The sequence below is a fragment of the Pteropus medius genome, unplaced genomic scaffold (assembly GCF_902729225.1).
Source record: "Pteropus medius unplaced genomic scaffold, Ma_sr-lr_union100, whole genome shotgun sequence".
Taxonomy (NCBI): Eukaryota; Metazoa; Chordata; class Mammalia; order Chiroptera; family Pteropodidae; genus Pteropus; species Pteropus medius.
In genome coordinates this window covers 3,375,732-3,397,714 of record NW_024354503.1, presented here as the reverse complement: position 1 = coordinate 3,397,714, position 21,983 = coordinate 3,375,732, and the positions used below count along the sequence as shown (strand labels likewise).

The following is a 21,983-nucleotide window of genomic DNA, read 5'->3' as shown; positions in this document are numbered from 1 at the left end:
TCTCCGTGTGAAGAATGCAGAGAATGACAGGACCAACGGACCGACCCACTGGATGCTCGGAGTCCGGGGGGAGTGAGATTAAAATAGATAATGTGCGAAGTGCTTGGTTTAGTACCTGGAACAGAGAACACGCTCAAATCCTGCCAACGGTGTCTGAGGCTCTGTTGTTATACTGGCCCCGAACACTTCTTGACCCTGTTCAATGTCCCATCGTGCAATTCCTAACTGTGGTTTATTAATAATGAACAGGTTTCCTTGCCTGCCCACTCCCCCCGCCCCATATACAAATTTACTGATCCCCCAACCTCACCCCTAGAAATTGAGCAGAACGAACTTAAGTGGAGGCACTGGAGAGCTAAGAGCGGGGTGGCGCCGGGAGCGAGGCTCCTTAGTTTCTCTCTCCGCCGGGGGGCAGCCGGGGAGGACGCCCCCTCAGTGTCCCGGTGCGCGAGGGGCGGGCCCGCGGCTCGGTCTCCCATTGGCTGCCGGTGGCGTCACCTGCCCGCGGGTGTGTCAGGGGGCGGGACCCGGCCCCGCCCGGCCAGCCCGCGAAGGGGCCGACATGACAGGGGCTGCGCGCTGGGCCCTCCTGCTCCTGTACCTGCTGCAGTCCGCTCCAGGTAAGGGCGTGGGGAGGGCGGGGGGCTGCAGGGAGCCCCGGCCGAACAGCACCCACCCTCGGACCCGGAGCTCCGAGGAGGGAGAGACGTGGGCCGAGCCCTCCGGCAGCCGTCGGAGTACGAATCGCCCTTCCCACCCACCACCAGTTTTTTTTCTTCCAAAGACTGAATAGACCTGAGTCTTTGAAATTCTTTCCAGGAGAAAAGTGATCCCGTTTCCTTATGCCAGTTCTGCTTCAGGGGAACAGGAAAAAGAGACGAAGGCAATTTAAAAAGCAGTTGCATTTATTTACGAAGTGCTTTTCCAAGGTCTCCTATAAAGCACTGCCTTCTGCTTTAATACCACGCTTGACCCTCGCTAGTAACGAAAGTCAGACTGAAGTGCCCTGCCAGCCCCGGCAGCCCCCTCCCCTTCCTCCAGATACTCCACCGTAGACTGAGGGACAGGAGCTCTGGTTTAGTCTGTACGGTGCTGTTATTCTATCCAGCTGCCTTTTTGCTGAGCCCCCACTGGTAATAAGGTGACTGGATACAAAATACCTTGACAAAAGACCCAAACACCAAATCCCAACCGATCCAGGAAGATGGTCCTGAAATTGTCCCCAGGATATCTACCTAGTCTTAGATTCACAGTTTAAGAACTAGAAGGGCCCTAGGACATAATCTAATGATTATTTTAAAAGGCAACTTTTATTGAGCAACTTCTCTATGCTGGGCATCACATTATCCTATTTAAGCTTCACAGCCCAAGCATCTTAAAACATAGTTATTTTTCTCCCTTTTCAGGTGGGGAGACTGAGGCTCAGAGCAATTAAGGGAGTTGCCCAAGAAGGAAAACAGAGGCAAGACACAGAGCAGAGAAGACTGAGGCTGAAGCGAGCATGGCCAGCTTTGATTGTGGGATGGATAGGTGGCGCAGGGCTGTCCACCTAGGTCAGTGCAGGGCCGCCCCAGGCCCTGGCGCCTCCCCAGCAGTGAGTGTTTTTACAGCTGACGAGGGACAATGTAAGGGAGTAGAGGAGGGAGTCCTCTGTCCCCGTGTTTAAACTCAATAGCTTTCCCGTCTAGACCTAGCTATACTTTCACCGAGGAATTTTTAATGTATGCAGCACAAACCGTGGTGTGATGATTTAGGCTGAAGCGCAACCAACTCCAGTTTCAAATCCTGGTTCCCACGTGAACTAGCTGTGTAGCCTTAGGCATACTATCCACCATCTGTCTCTGAAACTAGTGCTCCACGGAAGAGGAATGACACCTACCCTATAGGATGGTGTGTCCTGAGGATTAAATAAGGTTTTGCATATAAAGTGCCAAACCCCTGCCTGGCACCTGTTAAAGGCTCAGTAGAGGGTGGCTACTCTAGCTGCTCTTAATCTCCTGTGGCCAAGCTCAGACTTTGGGCCTGTCCTGCCCACAGATACCTTGTAAGCAGCTTGCAGAAAGACTTTGGCCTCCTACTAATCACCTGCTAGAAAATCCAGAAACTGGGAGCAATGAAAGCACCAGCACCCCTATGATCCATTTCCAACTCAAGGACACAGGATAAGGTGGAAATAGTCATTCGTATTTTGGTCCAAAAGGCCAGAGGTAGGGAGCCCAGCTGAGTGCCATCAGTAGAACTGACCTCTCTCTCCCTAAGGTCATTCTGTAACATGTATAGATTTCTTTCATGGCCCATATGACAGTTCAGGGCACTGAATTCTCCATGGGACTATGAGCTCCTAAAGTGTAGGAATGGAGTTATATTCTCCTTTGAAACCTCTGGCACGCAGTGGTCAGTAGATGTTGTTGACCAATAGTGGTCCGTAGATGTTGGAACTGGCCCCTGAATACTTAGAGGAGGCTGTGTGGTCAAGAGCTCAGACTTGGAGATGGCTCAGCCTAGATTTCAATTCTGATTCTGCAACTTATTAGCTAAGAAGGCCTCAGTTTCCTCATCTGTAATGTGATGATCATAATTAGTACATACCTCCTAGGTATATGGGGAGGATTTAAAGAGAAAATGCAGATACCATGCATAGCAGTCAAAGACACCTGCGTTCAGAAACACACAGATTAGAATACAGTGGTTTGAGAAAGGTGAGAAGGAAAATTGGCACAGCCTGTCAAACCTGTGGGGGTGGGGGGCTGGAAGGAAGAAGTTGACCAGATAGCTTGACCAAGCTGGGCAGAGCTTCACATACTTTGATAAGGAATGTGGACTTTATTCGGAGGGTCAGGGAAGGGCGTGAAACTGGGAGAGGGGTGGGGTGTAATCACATACATGTTTCAGAAGAAAGAGTTAACAATGAGAAGGAGGAGGAGCCAAAGAGGGAAAGTAGAGGCCAGTTAAATGAGGTCAGGAAAAGCGTCACAGAGATAGTGACATCTGAGCAGGATGTGAAGGACTCGAAGGAGTGAGCCAGGTGGATTTCCAAGGGAGAACTGTCTAGGCAGATGGAACAGTTTGTGAAAAGGCCTGAGGGTGGGGGCCTGCCTGGCATGCTTTGGGAACAGCAAAAAGGCTAGTGTGGCTTGAGAGAAGGGAGTAAGGGGGAAAATAGTAGGTCAGCTTGGGCAGGGTCTTGTGGGTGATGGTAAAGACTGTGGATTTTACCTTGAGTGAAATGGAAGCCGATAAAGAGTTTAAAGCAGAAGAGTGACATGATCGGACTTCCATTTTAACTCTTGCTGTTGTGCGGAGAGTGCAAGGTTGGAATCAAGCAGACCGGTTAGGAAGCCTGTGGAATAATCCAAGTCATCACAGAATTTGTTCATTCACTCAACAGATACTTATTGCGCATCTACTATGTGCCAGAGACCATTGTAGGTCGGCTCTGGGGATATGGCTAAGAACAATACAGAGCCCCTGCTCCTGGAGACCCTCAGGGCTGTCCAAGAGACCCAGGAGTCTGTTAGATGGTTCCTGCTCTGTCTACTGGACAGGTCTACTGGAACCTTCAGTTGTCAAGTGAGCAGGGGCTTCCTCTCAAGACACAGGTGGGCCACTGAGACCTAGGAAGGGGACGAGGCTACAATGCAGCAGTTGGTGGCATGGCTATCATAGGGACCCTGACCCATGGGTTCCCAGCCTCCACTGTGTCCCCCATGCTTCAGCCACCCCAAATGACTCCAGGTTCCTCAAACTCAGTGAGCACATGCCTGCCTACCATGCCGCATTCAGCTCTGAACGGCCCGTGTCAAGATAAGCCAGGGCTCCAGGCTTCATGACCCTTTTCTCCCCGACAGAGAGGTCCTGCCTGTCCCCTCCCCAGAATGTGACGCTGCTCTCCCAGAACTTCAGCGTTTACCTGACATGGCTTCCAGGGCCTGGCCACCTCCAGAACGTGACCTACGTTGTGGCCTATCAAAGGTAAAGGGAAGCCTCCAGGCTGGACGGTGGGAGAGGGGCTTCTCTGGAAAAGCTGCATTCAGAGTGGGCAGCATTCATGGTTCTCTAGGCCACGCAAGAGATGGCATGTGGCAGGTATTTGAAGAGGGCATTTGATATAGGTCTGGACATGGGAATGATGTTGAATGGAGAGCACAGGTGATAGGCCTGCCAGAGGTAGGGGTAGATCTTTGAGAAAAGTCAGAGCAGGGCTAGGTGGAACTCTGAGGGCCCAGCGATGGAATTTTACGAGGGCCTGGATTCAGTGCTTGGGTTGTGTGAGCAGATAAGAGAGGGCAAATGGGTCTTCTGCAGAGCCTGTGTTAGGCATCACTGGATGATCTCCCTTTTCCCGCACGGAGCATGCATAAAGCCCTGCGGTCCTTCTCAACTTGGCAGCCACTACTCATGCAGAAGAATCTGAAAATGGAAACAGGTTCACCATCTTTGCACATAGATGGGAATCACTGGAATTTCTTCAGCAGGAGGGTTAAGATGATAAAAGCAGATATTCAGAAGGATTGATCTAGAACTAGTGAGGAGGAGGAAGCAGGAAGAGGAGGGAACTGTCGGGTACTCAGGACTCACCATGTGCCAGGCTGAGTGCTAAGGGCATGAATGTTTGCATGAATATTTCACTTCTTCCTTGGCTTTTTCCAACGTGCAGTTCATGCCATTACCCAATTGCAAAACCACTTCCACATTGTTAGATATTTGTTCCATTAGCACCCCACTTACGGTACCAAAATCTGAGTCCTTTTAACTTAGTTTGCTCAGGCTGCCATAACAAAATATCACAGCCCGGGAAGGGGAGACCTTAAACAACAGAAATTTATTTCTCACAGTTCCAGAAGCTGGAAGTCCAAGATCAGGGTGTCAGCAACTCTGCCTTCACCCGAGGCCTCTCTTTTTGGCTTGCAGATGGCCACCTTCTCTCTGTGTCCTCATCTGGCCTTTCCTCTACATGCGAGCATCTCTGATGTCCCTTCCTCTTATAAGAACACCAGCCCTTATTGCTCTAGGGCCCCTTAATCTTAAAAAGATTAAGATTCATTTAATCTTAATTATATCTTTAAAGGCCCTGTCTCCAAATACAGTAGTTCTCCCTGATCCACGGTTTTGCTTTCTGTGGTTTCACTTACCTGAGGTCGACTGTGGTCCAAAAATATTAAATGGAAAGTTCCAGAAATAATTCCTAAGTTTTAAATTGCACACCATTCTGAGTAGCATGACGAAATCTCGAACCCCATCTCCCTCCATTCCACCCAGAAGATGAATCATCCCTTGGTCCAGCATATCCGTGTGGCGTAAACCACCCACCTATTAGTCACTTAATAGCCATCATGGTTATCAGATTGGTTATCAGAGAGAGAGAGACAGACAGACCATGGTCACATAACTTTTATTACAGTATATTATAATTGTTCTATTTTTTTTTATTATCGTTACTCTCTTACTGTGCCTAATTTATAAATTAAACTTTATCAGAAGTATGTGTAGGAAAAAAACATAGTCTATATAGGTGTTCAGTACTATCCGCAGTTTCAGGCATCCACTGGGAGTCTTGTAAATGGAATGTATCCCCTTCAGATAAGATAGGACTACCATATAGTCACATCGTGGGTTAGGGCTTCAACATACGAATTTGGGGGAACGCAATTTAGTCCATAATACCTGATGAACTGGATTTTATTAAATTTAAAACTTTTGTTCTTAAAAAAGCCTGAAGAAAATGGAAAAGCCAGCAACTGAGAAAAAATATGCACAATATATACACTGATAAAAGACTTGTATCCAAAATAGATAAAGACTCCTACATCTCAGTAAGAAGACAAATCACCCAAAAATATTTGAATAGTCACTTCGCAAAAGGTAATATATGAATGACCGATAAGCACATAAGATGTTCTGCATCATTAGTCATTAGAGAAATGTAAATTAAAACTACAGTGAGATACTACTACATACTCACTAGAATGGTTAAATTAAAAGACCGACGATAATAAGTTCTGACAAGCACACAGAGTAACAAGAACTCTCACACATTGTTGGCGGAAATGTACAATGGTACAGTCACTTTGGAAAACCAGCTTGACAGTTTCTTGTAATTACACATTCAAGTTACCAAATCTCCCAGATTCTACTCCTAGATCTTTATCTAAGAGAAATGAAAACATGTCCATACAGACATATACAGGAATGTTCATAGCAGCTTAATTCATAATAGCCCTGTTATGGACTGAATCGTGTCCCTCCCCATGCCCCAATATATAAATATTTGTATATTGAAGCCCTAACCCCTATGTGACTGTATTTGGAGTTAGGGCCTTTAAAGAGGTAATTAATGTTAAATGAGATCACAGGGTGGGACCCTAATCCAATAGGACTGTAGTATCTTTTTAAGAAGGGGGAGGGATACCAGGTTTGATCACACACAGCAAAAAGGCAGTGAGGACACAGAGCGAAGGAAGGTGGCCATCTGCAAGCCAAGAAGAGAGGCTTCAGGAGAAAGCAAATTGGCAAACACCTTGATCTTGGACTTCCAGCTTCCAGAACTGTGAGAAATAAATTTCTGTTGTTTAGGCGACCTAGTCCGATATTTTCATTATGGTAGCCTGAGTGAACGAACTCATCAGGTTTCTTTTCTTCAGTGGTAAAGGCCTTTGGTGTCCTAAGAAATAGTTGCCTGACTCATGGTCATGAATATACTCTTCTATGCTTTCTTCTACAAGGTTTATAATTTTAGCATTTCTTTTTTTGTTCTTTTTTATTTTTAATACTTTCCTTCTTTTCACTTTCTGTTTCTATGGCATTATCTGTTATATTAATTTGCTCTGGTGTTCTAATTTATTCTTTACTTCTGAAATAAGTTTTTTTTTTAATCTGATTTCTTCCTGTATTTTTATCTCCTTTCTGAGCATCTAATTCTATTTTATGTTATTAAAATAACATAAAACTGTTGTGTTGTATCACTTTTTAATGTCTTTTAGAACATTCTGAAAAAGTAGGTTACAGTTTTGATCTGTTCTTGTATGGGTTTTTTTGCATGCATTTTCTTCAATTGATCGCTTATTAGCTTATTAATTTCTATGCTTTCTTATTTTAAAGTAGTTATAAGTATTTAAAGCCACATGTTACTCTCTAAGTATTATTTAGCTGTATCATAAATTTTTATTTATATTATTTTTTTAATCATTCAGTTTTTAAATATTTACTAATTCTATTATAATTCTTTCTTTAATCCATGAGTTATTTTAAAACATTTAAAATGTTTTCAACCTTTCTTTAGCTCTCTTTTCATTAGTGATTTTTAACAGGTTTTTTGCAATCAGAGGAAACAGTTGATGAGATACCTACTCTCTGAAATATCTTGAGAGTTGCTTTATTTTTGTTAATACTTGTTAATATTTTAAATATGTTATTAATGTTCATGTGTGGCTTAACCAGTTTGTTCAGTTTGTTCTATACATGTTCATTAGGCCAACTTTGATAAGTATGTTGTTCATTTTTTAAACATATTTACTGATTTTTTTCTTTGTTCGATTGTCGGTTACTGAGTGAGTTGTGTTAAAATTTTTTCCTTATAATTGTGGCTTTTCTGTTTCTTCCTATAGTTTGTGTATTTGTGCTCCAAACTATATCCCAAATTCAACCCCTCCTCACCAAATCTACCACCATTCTCTCTTGGATCACTGCTGCAGCCTCCTAGCTGGTTGATCAGTGATCTTTTAAAAATATAAATTACATCAGTACCCTATTCAGAACCTTCCAGTGGCTTCCTGTCACACGAGGAGTAAAATCCAAACTCCTTACCAAGACGACGAGGCCCCACCCGCTCTGCCCTCTCATTCTTCATCTCATTTGTCCACACCTCTCCCTCCCTCGACCACTGGGCTTCAGCCACACTGGCCTCCTTGCTTCTGTCTGGACAGGTCAAGCTCCTTCCCATCACAGGGCTTTGCTTTTGCTGTTCCTTCCCCCAAGCTTTCACCTAGCTCCCTTCTTGTCATTGTGTCCTCAGCTTCAAATCTATCTTCCTGGCCTTTCCTGATCTGCCTTTGGAAAGCCGTCACTCACGTATCACTGACTATTACTACTGCACTGACAAGCTCTTGGATTTATCTTGTTGATGTGATGATTGTCCCTCGTGCCCTCCCACCAGAGCGTAAGCTCCCGAGGACCTCGTCTGTCATGCGATGCCAGTTCCCCAAGAATAATGCCCAGAGCTCAGGTTCCTTCTGTGGACCTCAGTGTTCTCAGGAGGTTGAAGTCATGGACCTGTATGTTCCCCTCTGACACCCACACAGCACCCAGCATGGTGCCTGGCACGCAGTAGGTGGTCCATAAATGCCTGAATGAATAAACATGGGGAAAATGGTTACTAGTACTATCAACTACCACAATGGTCCTGTGAGAGAGACATGACGGATGAGGAAACTGAGCCTCAAGGATAGTGACCTGCATGGAGTCCCAGAGCCAGTGAGGGGCAGAGCCAGGATTCCCACCCACATCGGTCTTTCCAGAGCCTGAGCTTCTAACCGGACTGTTCTCATTCTGTTTCCGCCAAAGTCTTGCTGCTTGGAAAGATAGGCGGATGGAGGACAGATGGGTGGATGGACAGATAGATGGATCAGGCAGAATGGAGGGAAGAATGATCACATGTTCTCAAAGTTCCATGGCCCAAGCTGTCCTGTCTTTTCCCTCAGCTCCGCACCTCCCAGACGGTGGCAAAAAGTGAAAAAGTGTGCAGGAACCAAAGAGCTGTCATGTTCTCTGATGTGCCTGGAGAAACAGGACCTCTACAACAAGTTCAGGGGACGAGTGCGGGCGGTTTCTCCCAGCGCCAGGTCCCCCTGGGTGGAGTCGGGGTACCTGGAGTACCTTTTTCAAGGTAGGTCTATGGGTAAGGGACTGAGCGGGAGGCTCTCTGTCCAAGAACTTGGCTCAGCGGCACTGCTGCCTTAGCCATCCATCTCCCCCTTCCCCAAAGCAGAGGCAGCTCTGCGAGGCAGCCCACCATGGGCCCTGGCCCATGTCCAGGATGCCTGACTTAGTGGCAGGGAGTTATGGACGTGTTACTGGCACCAGCCATTCAGCTCGTACCTCCTACTCTAATGTTCATCATCTTCTATCGAGCACGACTTTGGTCACACACTATGCAAGTCACTTTCTATACTTATTCTTTTTTTATGTTCAGCCTCTCTCTTTAAGAAACAATTTTTGAAAATTCTGATTATAAAAGTAATTTCTGAACACTATAGAAATTTTGGGGGAGAGAAGATCAAAATAGAGAGGGAAATATTTCCCATGCTTCGTGAATTCAGAAATCACCAGCATTAACATTGAGTGAAGAGAGCACTTTTTTCCCCAAAAACATTTTATTTCTAATCCTTGCAACAAACCCGAGAGGTTCATCTTCATTAACCCATTTTTAAAAAATAAATAAAGCGAGACTCGCAGAAGTTACGTAACTTGCCTGGATACACAGCTAGGAAGTGGTGGAGATAGGACGTGAACCTGGATCTTTCTGATCTTGGACAAGGCATTGGCCCAGATCAAGAGTGAGGCAGGGTGGGAAGAAAGAGAGGATCAATAGTCAGACAATAACCTTGTGGAGCTGAGATCTGTAATGTGTTGCCCAGGCTTCTCACAATATTTAAGAGCAAAGTATGGTTTGAAGGGAGGGAAGGAAGGGGTTGAATGAAAGATGGCAGAGAACGAAGAAGAGATGACTTGCATGGGAGAAAGCTGCCTGGGTGGAGAGATAAAAGGAGGAAAAGGATGGACAGGTAAGAAGAAAGGAAGCACGGAGAGGATGGTAGAGGGCACGATGGATAAGTAGGAGGTACGGAGACTAGATGGAAGGACAAATGCTTACTAGGAAGGAAGCACGTATGGATGGATAGATGGAGGATAGGAAGGAAAGGCACAGGGATGAGAGTATAGAAGCAAGGCTGGCTGCCTGAGAAGGGATGGAAGGACCAGAGGGAAGGGAGGAATGATCGAATGAATGAAAGAAAGAAAAACAAGAAGGGACGATACACAGAAAGAAAAGAAGAATGGATGGATGGGAAGGATGGATGAATAGAAAAGATGGATATGAGGGAAGGAATGTTGGTTGGAAAGAAAGGATGGGAAGGCAGAAAGGTTGTCTGGCCAGAAAAATGATGGATGAACCACTGCAATGGTTGGATAGATAGGAGCGAGAGATTAGAATAGAAGGAAAGATGCAAAGAGGAGGTTATTTTTCTTTTTAATTAATTTCTTTGCCTCCTCTTTCCTGAAGCTCTCCTGATTTTCTCACAGCACACCCCAAGCCTGAAGGACCCTTCCTGCCTTTTTCTACCTTCCACTGTGGCCCTGGTCACTTTCTTGAGTTTTGGTAGTTTGCATATTACATTTCCCCTTAATTTCTTTCGGCTCCTAGAGGTCAGGGTCCATGGAGGCCTCATCTCCCCATTCGCCTTCACTCCCTGCCCAGGGCTTAGTATGTAGTAAATGTCCCCTGCTCTTAACATAATGAAGGCTATATATGACTGTAGGACTCTGACCTACAGAACCATGAGATAACAAATCTATGTTGTTTTAAGCCACTGAGTCTGTGGTAATGTGTTATAGCAGCCATAGAAAACTAACAGACATGGGCAGGATTCTGGCAGACCAGTGATATGTGAAGGGCACCCAGTGGAAGGGACAACATGAGTAAAAGCAGATTAACTGTGAGCTTGGCCTGGCCATTTCACCCCTCTAAGCCTCAGTTTGCCTTTCTTTAAAATGGAGATAGTGCTGTCTCCTCTCAGGGTCATTGCAGGGCTATAAAAAAAATGGCTGGGGGGCTCCTGATGCACAGGTGTTTGACAGATGCTAGTGCTGCTTTCCCCTTGCCAGGAGAGCTCCCTGAGCCAGGTGAGGAGCAAGCCTGCCTGGAGGCAGGGGATGGACACACTGTGGCCCCCAGAGGGTACTGACAGGTCCTGCTCTGTTTCTGCCAGTGGAGCCGGCCCCGCCCATCCTCATAGTCACTCTGACAGAGAAGATCTTGAGCATCAATGCCACATATCAGCTGCCCCCCTGCATGCCCCCGGCGGATCTGAAGTACGAGGTGGATTTCTGGAAGAAAGGGACCATGAACAAGGTGGGAAGCCCCCTGCCTGCCCCACCAAACCCCAGTGCTCCTCAACCTCCCAACCTACTCCCTCCACACCTCCTCCAGGAAGCCTTCCTCACATACCACTCGCTCTTGGCATACATCTGACTCTGCACAGTACGACTGGCCTGTGGACTTCCCCTGCCCTTCTAAGAGGCAAATGCAGGGCACCCCCCGCCCTTGTATGTTACAAGTGGTAATAGCACAGCAGTTTTCTACCTAATATTTTTTAAAATTATGAAACTTTTTTCTTTACACAATAAAATCTGATTGATGTATGATGGGCTACAGGTGGCCTGCTGGCCAAGCCCCTAGATTCATTACAGAAAAATCAGAAAATACAGAAATACAGATAAGCTCTAAGAGGAAAACCAAAAGTACCAGAGATGACCACAGCTAACTCTTTGGTGTCTGTCCAGTCTCAGATGTGTTTTCTGTGGGTGCGTGTGTATGTCTGTATGTATTTATCTATAGCAGGTTTGGCGAGCTTTTCCGGTAAAGGGCCAGATAGTAAATATTTGTGGCTTTGCAGACCATTTGGTCTGTCACAGCTACTCAACTCTGCATCTGTCACACAGAAGAAACCAAAGACAATACATAAATGAACAGGCATGGCTGTCCTCACGTACGACTGTTTACAAAAAAAGATGGCGGCCAGTTTTGCCTACAGCTGTGGTTGACTGACCCCATCCTCACCCAGTCTTCCTTTCACTGAACCAGTATTCACACTCCTGACCTCCTTTGTCCTCTGGACCCAGGATGCACATCTCCATCCGATGTGGTCCATGCCTTCCAGAATCTTACAAATATTCTAAGCTAGCATTATCCAGCAGAAATAGAATGCGAGCCACATATGTAATTTTAAGTGTTCTGCCTTAAATTAAGTTACAAGAAACAGGTGAATTTAATTTTCATAATATTCTCTATTTCATCCCATAGAATGTTATTTCGATGTGTAATTAACATAAAAATTATTGAGATGTTTTACATTCTTTTTGACTTAGTCTTTGAAATACGGTGTGTACTTTAGATGTAGAGCCCATCTCAGTTTGGACCAACCACACTTCAAGTGCTCAGTAGCCACATGTGGTCAGTGGCTACTATATTGGACAGGCGGCCTTAGAGTTTTCGGAGTCTGTAATGGCTAAATGATGTCCTCCAAATAAATCGGGAGGCCCTTAAGGTAGGAAGCCTGAGGAATATGCCCCTCAAGGTGAGGACCAGCTGGCCGTGGACGGAGAGTGACCCTGAGTGACAGGGCTGCTTTTCAACCCAGACCGTCTCTGTCTCGAGACTCAGCAGAAAAGAAACCAGAGAATGTTGGGAAGTGCTCTCTCAACATCGAACTTAAACGCAGGAAAAGACAGTGCAGGGTTGCCGCTGCATCTTGCCCGTCAGCCTCACCTGTCCTGGCTGTACGGAGCCTGTCCCCACAGCCGGTCTGCTCACCTCTGCTTCTCTCTCCCAACAGACCCGATTTCCAGTCACTCCCCATGGCGAGCCAGTCCAGATCCCGCTCCAGCCAGCCACCAATGGACAGCACTGCCTCAGTGCCAGAACCATCTACACCTTCGGTGACACTAAATACAGCGAGTTCTCCAAGCCCACCTGCTTCTCCCTGGAGGCACCGAGTAGGTACAAAGTGGTACAGAAATGGGGACTTTTCCCCTGAGCCTCAGGAGCTTCGTAATATAGTGGTTTAGAACATGAGTCTGGAGACAGTCTTACTCCAGTTAAAATCTCTGCTCCACCACACTCACTGTGTATCTTTGGGCAGCTTATATAACCTCTCAGAATCTTGATTTTCACAATCTGTAGCACGAGTTTATGAGGATTAAATAGGATAATGTATGTGAAGCCCTCAGCACATGTGCAATTAACAGATGAGAGCCACTGTTGTATTTTATATAACTGTTATTATTTTTCCTTTCTTAGGAGTTAACTGGGCATTTTTGGTGCTGCTCCCACTTCTGCTGCCACTGCTGTTGGTTATTGCCATGGGGCGCGTGCTCTGGAAGAACTTCACAGGGAACCCCTGGTTTCAGCAGGCAAAGAAGCCACAGGCCCTGGTATGGCAAATCTGGGGGTATGCATCTGAGGGGGAGGGGTTGTTGAAAAGTAAGGAAGTAGGGCTAGACTTAGAGGTAGTTCAGACAGAATATCAAGATGGCCCAAATTGCCAAATGTCTTCTATCTTTGTGTCTAAATTCTTATTAATAGTAATCCATTCCTTTGGCACAAAATTCAAATAGCAAATGTACCTGGGAGAGAGAGGTCCCTTTTAGTTAAATAACTTTATCTCTGCTAAGAACTTGGTAGGTGCCCAGAGCAGAGGCCCCATCCTTGAGACTCAGGAGGGATGCCCACAAAGGGAGGGGAAGAAGGTGGTGCCAAAAGGGAGACTAGGAAGAGTCCCAATACTTAGTTCACGATCTAACCCAGGGGGAGTCTTGCCCAGGCCGACCCTGGAATTTCTTCACTTGTCTGCTGGGGGCTGGCTGGGGCAGGGGAAGCTGGAGAGGCCTGGTGGGTCAGACTTGTTCAGATGAAGGCCTGGGAAGGAGGCTGAGCCATAGGTGGGGCTCAGTGGGCACTCGGGCTAGGTAGGGGCTCTCAGGATGGATTCTGAGTGTCCTTGCCACGTGGGAAGGAGCATTTTCAAAGCTCTTGGCTCTGGGACCTGTGGGGAAATCCCGCTAACTGAGCGTCAGCCTCCACCTTCCCTGTTTACGTGGGAAGTCACCAGCTCGACTTCCAGCAGCCAGCACCTGCATCCCAGGGGCCGTCTCCGGCCTCTGGTGTCCACTCTCCTGTGCACGTAGCAGGCTGCAGGTGCCAGGGAAGTAGCATGGCCACCACCCCTTCCACCACTCACCTGATGACACTCCGAGGTGCAGGTGCTGGACCAGCTCCCTGAGTCCTCCACAGGGTTAAACTCTAGCTGCCTCGGGGGTAACATGTCTGATGAGACCCAGCTTCGTGGCTGCTCTCCCAACCCCCATCTCATTTACCCACTTCCTTGCTGGTGTTTCCTGGGATCTCGTCCCAAAGAACTATTTACATTCGCATCCTTATCTCGGGGCCCATTTCCAGGGGAACCCAAATTAGAACAGTCATGCTTCAGGAAAGCCTAAACTTTCTGTTCTTCCCTCCCCTCCCCTAATCAGGACTTTTCTGGACATAGACATCCCCCAGCAACCTTTCAACCCAGCGGCCCAGAGCCCCTGAATGACTTGACCCTCTATCCCCAAAAGGAAATGACCAGAAAGGTCAAGCTGACTCCTAGAGCCAGGGCCCCAGCTACCACCCAGGCAGGATCAGAGAAAGACAGTGCTGAGGAGGACAAGGATGATGACGAGGAGGACACAGATGACAGCGTCAGCTTCCAGCCCTACATTGAACACTCCCGCTTCCTGAAGCAGGAGCACGAGACCCCGGGGCACTCTGAGGCAGGGGTTCAGCTCGAAGGCTCCTCTGCGTGGGACTCTTCATACAGAAGCTGGACCGGCTCTGTGGGCTCCTCCCCCTGGGATGAGGCTGAGTCTTCTGGCTATTTGGCCAAGAAGGGGCCAGGCCAAGGGCTGGATGTGGATGGGTGTCAGGAGGCTCTCTTACTCCCCAAATTCTCCGAGGACTCGGGTTCCCTGCATGAACCCCTAAAAGATGACCTCTCTTCCTGGGCTACCTGGGGTTCCTTGTCACCAAACCTGAATCTGGTCCCTGGAGACCCCCCAGTTTCTCTTCACACACTGACTTTTTGCTGGGACAGCAGCCCCGAGGAGGAGGAGGAGGAAGAAGAGGATGAGAGGGAATCAGAAGTTGAGGACGGTGGTGCCAGCAGCTGGGCAGCTGACTGCCTCCAGAGGACTGAGGCCAAGGGTAGGACACTGGGGTGTTACATGGCCAGGTGAGCCATCCCTCACCTTCCCGCTGAATCTGGTGCTACTGAGCTTCCCAAGGACCCAAGATGCCACTGAGACTTGAAAACCTAGAAGCATCTTCACTGGGGCAGCGGAAGATTCTTACAGCTAGTGGCTGTTCGTCAGTCAGGTTGAGCCATAAGAAGCCATCCCATCCTATGACCCACCAGCTTTGGGCTGGGTTCCAAGAGGACTAGAGAAAAGATGGGCTGAGGTCAGATCACCACACTGTTCCTGGGTGAAAGGCCAGATGGAAAAATCATCCCTTGACAACACGAAACAGGTGCTGTCAAGTCACAGTGGACATCTAGAGCTGACACCACACGGGGCCATCTGGACTGAGGGCAGGAAACTTGGAGGTACAGCTCTGTCAGAGTCTCCTGCCTTTCTCCAGCACCCTCCCCGCTGAGTCTCAGCCTCCTGGTTCATGGGTCCCCTAGGAAGGGCTCCAGTGAAGAAAAATCTAGTTGGCTGAGAGTGTTGGAGGGGAAGGAAAATGGCGGCTGTTATCCAAATCCCACGCTCCGAGTCATGTAATTGCAGAGCTTTGCTGTCAGACAGACCTGTGTCCACATCCCAGCTCTACCACTTCCTGGTTGTCTGACCTCAGGTAAGCCGCTTACCTTCTTTGTACCTGGGTTTCCTCATCTGCAGCTCCCACCCGGGTGCGGGGAGGCCTCTGAGACAGAGAGGTGTGTGGCACGGCACCTGCACATCACTGGCACTCTGCACGGTGGCTAGTAGGATTCTCTATCCACCCAGGTTCTGAAGACACAGTTGGGCATTTCCCACCTGTGACCCGTAAACTCAGAACACCTGGAAGCATTCATCTCTTAGCTTGTCTCACCTCCTGTCTGCCTCCTTTCTTCCACCCTCACTGTCTCCACCTCTTAGTCAGGAAACTGAGTTCTCAGAAGCCAGCACCCAGCCAAAGAGGACATCCCTCTCCCTTTTCCCACATAGAACCAAATGGTTCCGCCTTCCGGGGGACTGATTTATGGGAAGTAAGGTAGCAATCCAGCATGGGGGCTGAACTCCCGGGCTGTGATCCCTGTTGTAGACAGCACTTTGATCGACTCATGTGGTTCTAAAGAAGTCTCATATTTTCCTTCCAGTTATGAGAAACCAATGTCTTCTGGAAACAGGTGACTCTTATTACCTGGAGGTAGTGATGGGGTTCCCAAACAATGGCTTTGGTAACCTGCACCCACCAGTACACGGATGAGCAGAGCTGAGCTTTCCACCCATGGGGACCAAGATTTTGTCAGAAGAAGCTGAAATGTTAACTTACTATGTTACATCCCCCTAAAGGTGAGATCTTTAGTCTCCGGCCAGCTAGGCCAACCCCTGATCCCTTGGCCATGTCAACAAAGTGCCAAGGTCCCCAGCAAGGATTTCCAAGGGGCACAAAAATGGCAGGAGGCCTTCATGGCTGGGGCTCACAGGCATACGCACACGCACATGTGTGTGCGTTTTTGCAGAAGTGGAGGCTTGTCCACATCACTGAGCACAGAGGAGGAAGAACAAACTGAAAGCCTTGGACCGGGCGAGGCCAAAGTTCTTTCTAGAGCCCAGCTGAGCTGCTTCATGAAGATGACTTAGAAAAAGTAAAAGCTGTCATCACTATGCTCTTAGGCTTGTGTGAAGGAACCACTTTATCTCTATTCTTAAACCTTGTTATTTTTTAAGCTTTGTTTTTTTCAAAGTTTAATGTCAGAAATAAGGTGAGCTTTTTACTAACTCTAAATGCCAGCTCCTTTGTAGTCATTCAGTCATTTCAAAACCTGTGGGAAGCATTAGAAAAGAGTATGATAAACAATATAATCATTTGTCGGTTTGCTCAGCACTTAACTGTTTACAGAGCCCGGGAACGGCATAGCATGAGCTGCAGGTCCACACTTGAAGGAAGGACATCAAACGAAGAACACGAAGAACACGTGATGCCTTGGGTTAAAGCAATATTACAATTCTTCAGAGCACAATTGACTCGAACAATAGGGGTAAGGGTGGGGGTAGGGGTTAAGCGTGCTGATCCCCCGTGCAGTCAAAAATCTGCATTAACTTTTGACTCCCTAAAAATTTCAGCGGTACCTCAGTATCCGAGGGGGGAATGGTTCCAGGACCCTCCGTGGATACCAAAATGCACACATGCTCAAGATCGTTGTATAAAATGGTGCAGATCAATGCATGCAGTCAGCCCTCTGAATCCAAGGATTCCAAACCATGGATCAAAAATACCGATTTCAGTCCCTGGCTGGTTGAATTTGCAGATGCAAAACCCAGGAGTAAGAAGGCCAACTGTATATTATTGAAAAAAATCTGCATATAAACGGACCCACACAGTTCAAACCTGTGTCATTCAAAGGTCAACTGTACAGAGAAGATTATACATTGTTTTTAGATATTTGTATTTATTTCTAATTTTATTCTATGTTTATATCATATTTAAATAATTTCTTAATGCTTGTTGGTCTCTACCCTAAATCGTTTTAAATAAAGAGCTCTATTTTTAGAGAAAAGGGCAGAAATGAATGGAAAAGTGCGAGCTCTTATTTCTCAATGGCGTCTCACCACTCATCCAGCTGTGCGGACCACAGGAGTTGTGGGTTGGGTCCCCAGTAGCTGACCCAGAGACCAGGATTTGGGACTCCAAAGCAGGGCAGTAATTCCAGAAAGACTAGTAGGGAGGTGGGAGGCCAGAGAGAGGGAAGGCAGCCAGTCTAAATGCAAAACCAAACAGGTCACAGCCCCAGGCAACTGGGGCCCTGTCCCGCTGAGGGGCTTTGGGAGTTGACGGTTGGGCCCTCCAGATTTGTTCTGCCAGGGACAGGAACTGGAGAATTTATCCACCAACTCCCATCGGTCCTGTGGAGAGGGCTGCTCCCTCCTGCAGAGTTGCAGGTACACTTGCAGTTGGACTCCATCAAGGTGAGTGCAGGAGAAAGGTGAGCGCCAGGGGGTGGGGGTAGGACATTCACCGCCTACTATCATGAGGCCGGAGCTGTGCCCACCACCCTGAAAGCGCACCCTATTGCAACTATGGTCCATGGAAGATTACGGAACCTCCTTTCTGCCTGGCCTTGCAAACCCAAACTATTTATGTAGGTCTCTAATGAGGAGGGTCTCTCAGCTTCCAGCAATTCCGTCAGGGCCACCCGGTAACTGCCCAGCACTGTTCTTGCAGATTTGTCACCATTTACTGGTGCCAGGGCAGATGCCAAACCCAGGACCTTCAATACTTATAACCAAATATCCTTGCCAAGTCACATTATATGCATATTGCAGCTTGTGGTCAGGTTGGAGCATCTACCCCTAGAACTTCCTCTCCAGGTTATTCCCAGCTGCCTCCCACCCTGCCCTTTGATGCCAGGTCAGCTCTTAAGCTTCTTTTGGCGTATTTGCAGCCACCTCCGAACAGTGGTGGGATGCCGAGGCTGCTGGATTGCACAGGCTCTTACAAGAACAGTGTTCAGGGCAGCTGGGAGAGGAGGCAGTTGGCGTGATGGAGGTCACATCCTGAGAACTCCTTTAGGGAAGGGACAGTCTTCCTCCTGGCACCAACACCTAGCACAGGTGAAAGCCTGGTATTAAATAAATGAGCGAAGAAATGAAAAAGTGAATTGATGTGTAAATTGGAGTCAGTAGGGGCTGGTCGTGGCTGACTAACGTTTTTATATGACTTACTGAAATGATAAGACGGCCAGAGATCTTGCGTTAGGTGATACCATCCCAGATCCCAAATTCCTGTCGCATGTGGATGACTGCTCTTCCTCGACCCAGCCTCTGGTCCAAGGTGGCACGGTTAGTGCTGCTCAGTGAGGGAAATGTCAAGGGAGGGGCAGAAGTGGGAGACAAAACAATACCTTAATCCCCTAATTATTCCTGTGCAATCAGTGGCTGCTTGCTTACATCTGCCTTGAGCTCATTCCTGTGTACGCAGAGTGGTGTAAATGTGCTGAGAGATTTAAAAAAAAAACAACAGTCTAGAAGTTACTTTTATATCTCAGTGAGTGAGTCAGTTCCATGAGTTGGCACCAGGACCCATTCCAGCCCCACCCCTCAGCGTGTGGTTATACAGGATATAGAGATGTGACAGATCTTTATAAATCATCAAGAGTCTTTTTACCCCCTCGCTGTCTCTCTAAGTGGGTTAGGAGGAGAAAGTGAGGTGGGAGGCCCCCTCCAGGTGTCGACGCCTCCAGGGCGAGTCCCATCGGTTCTTGCACAGCGCATCTCACCCCGCCATAAGCCATGGCTTCTCCGGACACTAAATGGACCGTCTTGGAAGCCAGATTCCAACAGGGGCTCAGAATCTCACCCCTACTCCCATCTCTGAGCTCCGGATCCCTTCGTGGGATGCCTCTACCCTAAGTAACCCTGATTCAGCCTCGACACCTAACCTGTAGGATGCCCGAACTCCCACATCCCTGGAATTTGGCCTCAGACACTAACGCATTTATCACTGTCCTCATGGACCCCTCCCACCAGCCCCATGCCTACAATCCAGGAGTCTGCGTTTTTGCAAAGTTTTCAAGGGACTTCACTTGGTCCTTTGTCCTCACGTTGTAACAGAGGAGACACTGCGGGAGGCATCATCTCCACCTCAGAAAGCTGTCGGGAGACACCAGCTCGTTTAACCCTCCCAGCAACCCCGAGGAGTAGAGATTGTTGTTTTTCCTTTTTGTGGATGAGAGAAATGAGGGTGAGAAATTAAGCAGCCTGCACACTGCAGGCAAGTGCCAGAGCTGGGATTCGAACCCAGGACTGTCTGCCCAAAGCTCATATTCTGTTCACTTCCCGGTTCCCAGAGGCCATCTGCAACAGCTCCCCCAATCCTGGCATGAGACGCCAGGTATCCTTAATGTCTTTATGAAGAAGAAGCGTGGTCTTCTACGTATGTTATAAGCTTCAGGAACTCTACTCTGAGAGAGATCTGAAATTATAAGCAGAGTCAGTAACTGTTGAGCTGAATTTGTGCTATGTCACTGACACTCGCCATAAAGGGAATTTTGAGATGTCAGAGGAGGTTTCCGACCCCTCAGTGACACAGAAGCAGAGGCCATTCAAGTTCCAAGTTCCTTTAGAGTCCTTCTAAACCAAGCCTCCTTGACAGACAGAGAAACTGAGGCCCAAAGAGGGGACAAGACTTACCCAAGGCCACCTGGAGTCAGGTGCAGGCTAAGGTCAAGACCCAGATGCCCAATCTGGAACATCTAAATCAATGTCCCTGACTGACACAGGCCGGGTCTGGGGGTTCTAACCTGCGTTGGATTCTCAGGCTTTTCTCTAAGAAGAGGCTCTGGGGCAAGTGTCCGGAGTTTCGTTCCTTGCTCTTCCCTCCGTGAATGACCAGGATCTCCTTCAGGTTCTCACTGTTGCGTCACAAACCTGAGATGGCCCAGCACTGCCCCCGCCCCCAAGCACGCCGCACTGCCTTTTGAATGTTCTTGCTTCTACAGAACAGGTTCTGGAATCCCTGAGTGTTGAAAGAAGGGACAAGAGCAGGTCACATTCCTGAGTATTTGTCATTTTAGAACCTGCTTTTTCTATAGCTTAGGGATGTTCCACAGCCAGTATTGAAGCCCTGGCCAGCTCATCCCGGTTCACTCACTCATTCAGCAAATAATACCATGTACCTGCTGTGTGCCAGCTTCCAGTGGACGCTGGGATGTCAAGGGGAGCAAGTTACATGCTTTGTCCCCATAGTCGGCGACAAGGGGAAGCAAATCACATGATACACTACATACTAGGATGGGGGAGAGACAGGGGGCCACTGGAGCACAGAGCTGGACTGTACGTATTTAGAAATTTACGAATCAACAGTCGTGGGACTTTTCATCAGGAGCAATATGTTCTTTGATAATAGGGATGAATTAAATTCACTAAATACAGACGGTCTTCATTTGCACATAGTATATCTGAATTCAGAACATCCCAACAGAAGCCACAGTCCCAAACTTTTAGCACTGTTTTACCGTTATGAGAAATCTGAATAAGAGGGAGAAACACCAGGCCCTTCCTCAGTGCCTTGACTAAAGCAGATTTTACTGACATCGAAAAAGAAAAAGTCTGTCTCCTTAATATATCCCCTTGCTTCCCCCACCCCAAGTTGTCCTGTTTAGAGGTAGTTCACAGAGCGGGACTAGACCTTTCTCCATGCAGCAGCCCCTCTGATATTTGAACAGGGTCCTCTCGTCTTACCTTGCCCGACTCGAGTCTCTCCTTTCCAGTCTCAAACTGAAGAGTAATATTAGACCATGCCAAATGCGCAGCAGACCAGAGCTCTAGAAGTTTTGCTTTGTTTTGCTTTGTATTGTTTTGTTTTGTTTTGTTTTGTGAGACTGTGGTGGGCTAGAGTTGTCACAAGCATCGTGCAGCATGGGCGTCAAAGAAGAGGAAGTTCGTCTGAGCAGAATGACAGCTTGGTTGAGCAGCTTGATAGCCATTGTCCCAAGCTAAAGGCCCATTCATGAATTCTGCCCCTGTCTTTAGCACAGTAGAAAGAGTCCCTGAAGTTCAATTTGAGATCCATTTTTTGTTTTTGTTTTGTTTTTTCCTAGCCTTTAGCAGGTTCCTGACCTCAAAGGCTCAAGGTAAGCGAGCCTGGGCTTCTCACCCCAGCGACCTCTCTAGGAGGAAAGCTGGTCCCTTCCCATCGTCCAGCATGAGGGACCTGCTTTGCTATGGGGCACAGGAGGGGCAGCAGACATCCTATATCTATCTCCTCCTGCTGGAGCAAAGCCGAGGAGTCCTAGCTTTTCCTTTGCCACAAGAAACATTCTGGAATGTAGGTTCTGCTCCTTTGTCCAGCTATTTTCCTCAGGTAAACCCCCAGGAATGGAATTACTGGGGCAGGCTTTTGATACACAATGCCCAATTGCTCTCTAATAAGGCTGTACATCGTGGATTCTTATTGCCTTTTCTGC

General features: G+C 47.7%; 1 protein-coding gene across 4 annotated transcripts; it reads left to right on the top strand.

Annotated features, from left to right (window-relative positions):
* Positions 1–541: 541 nt before the first annotated feature.
* IFNLR1 (interferon lambda receptor 1) lies at positions 542–18,322 on the top strand. Of its 4 annotated transcripts, none has more exons than XR_005651068.1 (9): positions 542–620; positions 3,849–3,972; positions 8,697–8,881; positions 10,983–11,125; positions 12,609–12,768; positions 13,073–13,206; positions 14,305–15,667; positions 16,173–16,368; positions 16,919–18,322. XR_005651068.1 is itself a non-coding variant. In XM_039854264.1 (7 exons), the coding sequence occupies exons 1-7, from the start codon at positions 563–565 to the stop codon at positions 15,046–15,048; spliced, it is 1,548 nt and encodes a 515-aa protein (XP_039710198.1). In that variant the 5' UTR covers positions 542–562; the 3' UTR covers positions 15,049–18,322. The 4 variants fall into 4 exon arrangements, 1 of the variants encoding a protein (XP_039710198.1); XR_005651067.1 differs by having other exon boundaries at positions 16,902–18,322; XR_005651066.1 differs by having other exon boundaries at positions 16,173–18,322.
* Positions 18,323–21,983: the final 3,661 nt, after the last annotated feature.

Excerpts from the sequence above, each read along its gene's own strand:
- IFNLR1 (XM_039854264.1), top strand. The coding sequence starts at position 563 with ATGACAGGGGCTGCGCGCTGGGCCCTCCTGCTCCTGTACCTGCTGCAG. Across the intron at positions 11,126-12,608 it reads AGAAAGGGACCATGAACAAG|ACCCGATTTCCAGTCACTCC; the intron begins GTGGGAAGCCCC and ends CTCTCCCAACAG. Across the intron at positions 13,207-14,304 it reads CAAAGAAGCCACAGGCCCTG|GACTTTTCTGGACATAGACA; the intron begins GTATGGCAAATC and ends TCCCCTAATCAG.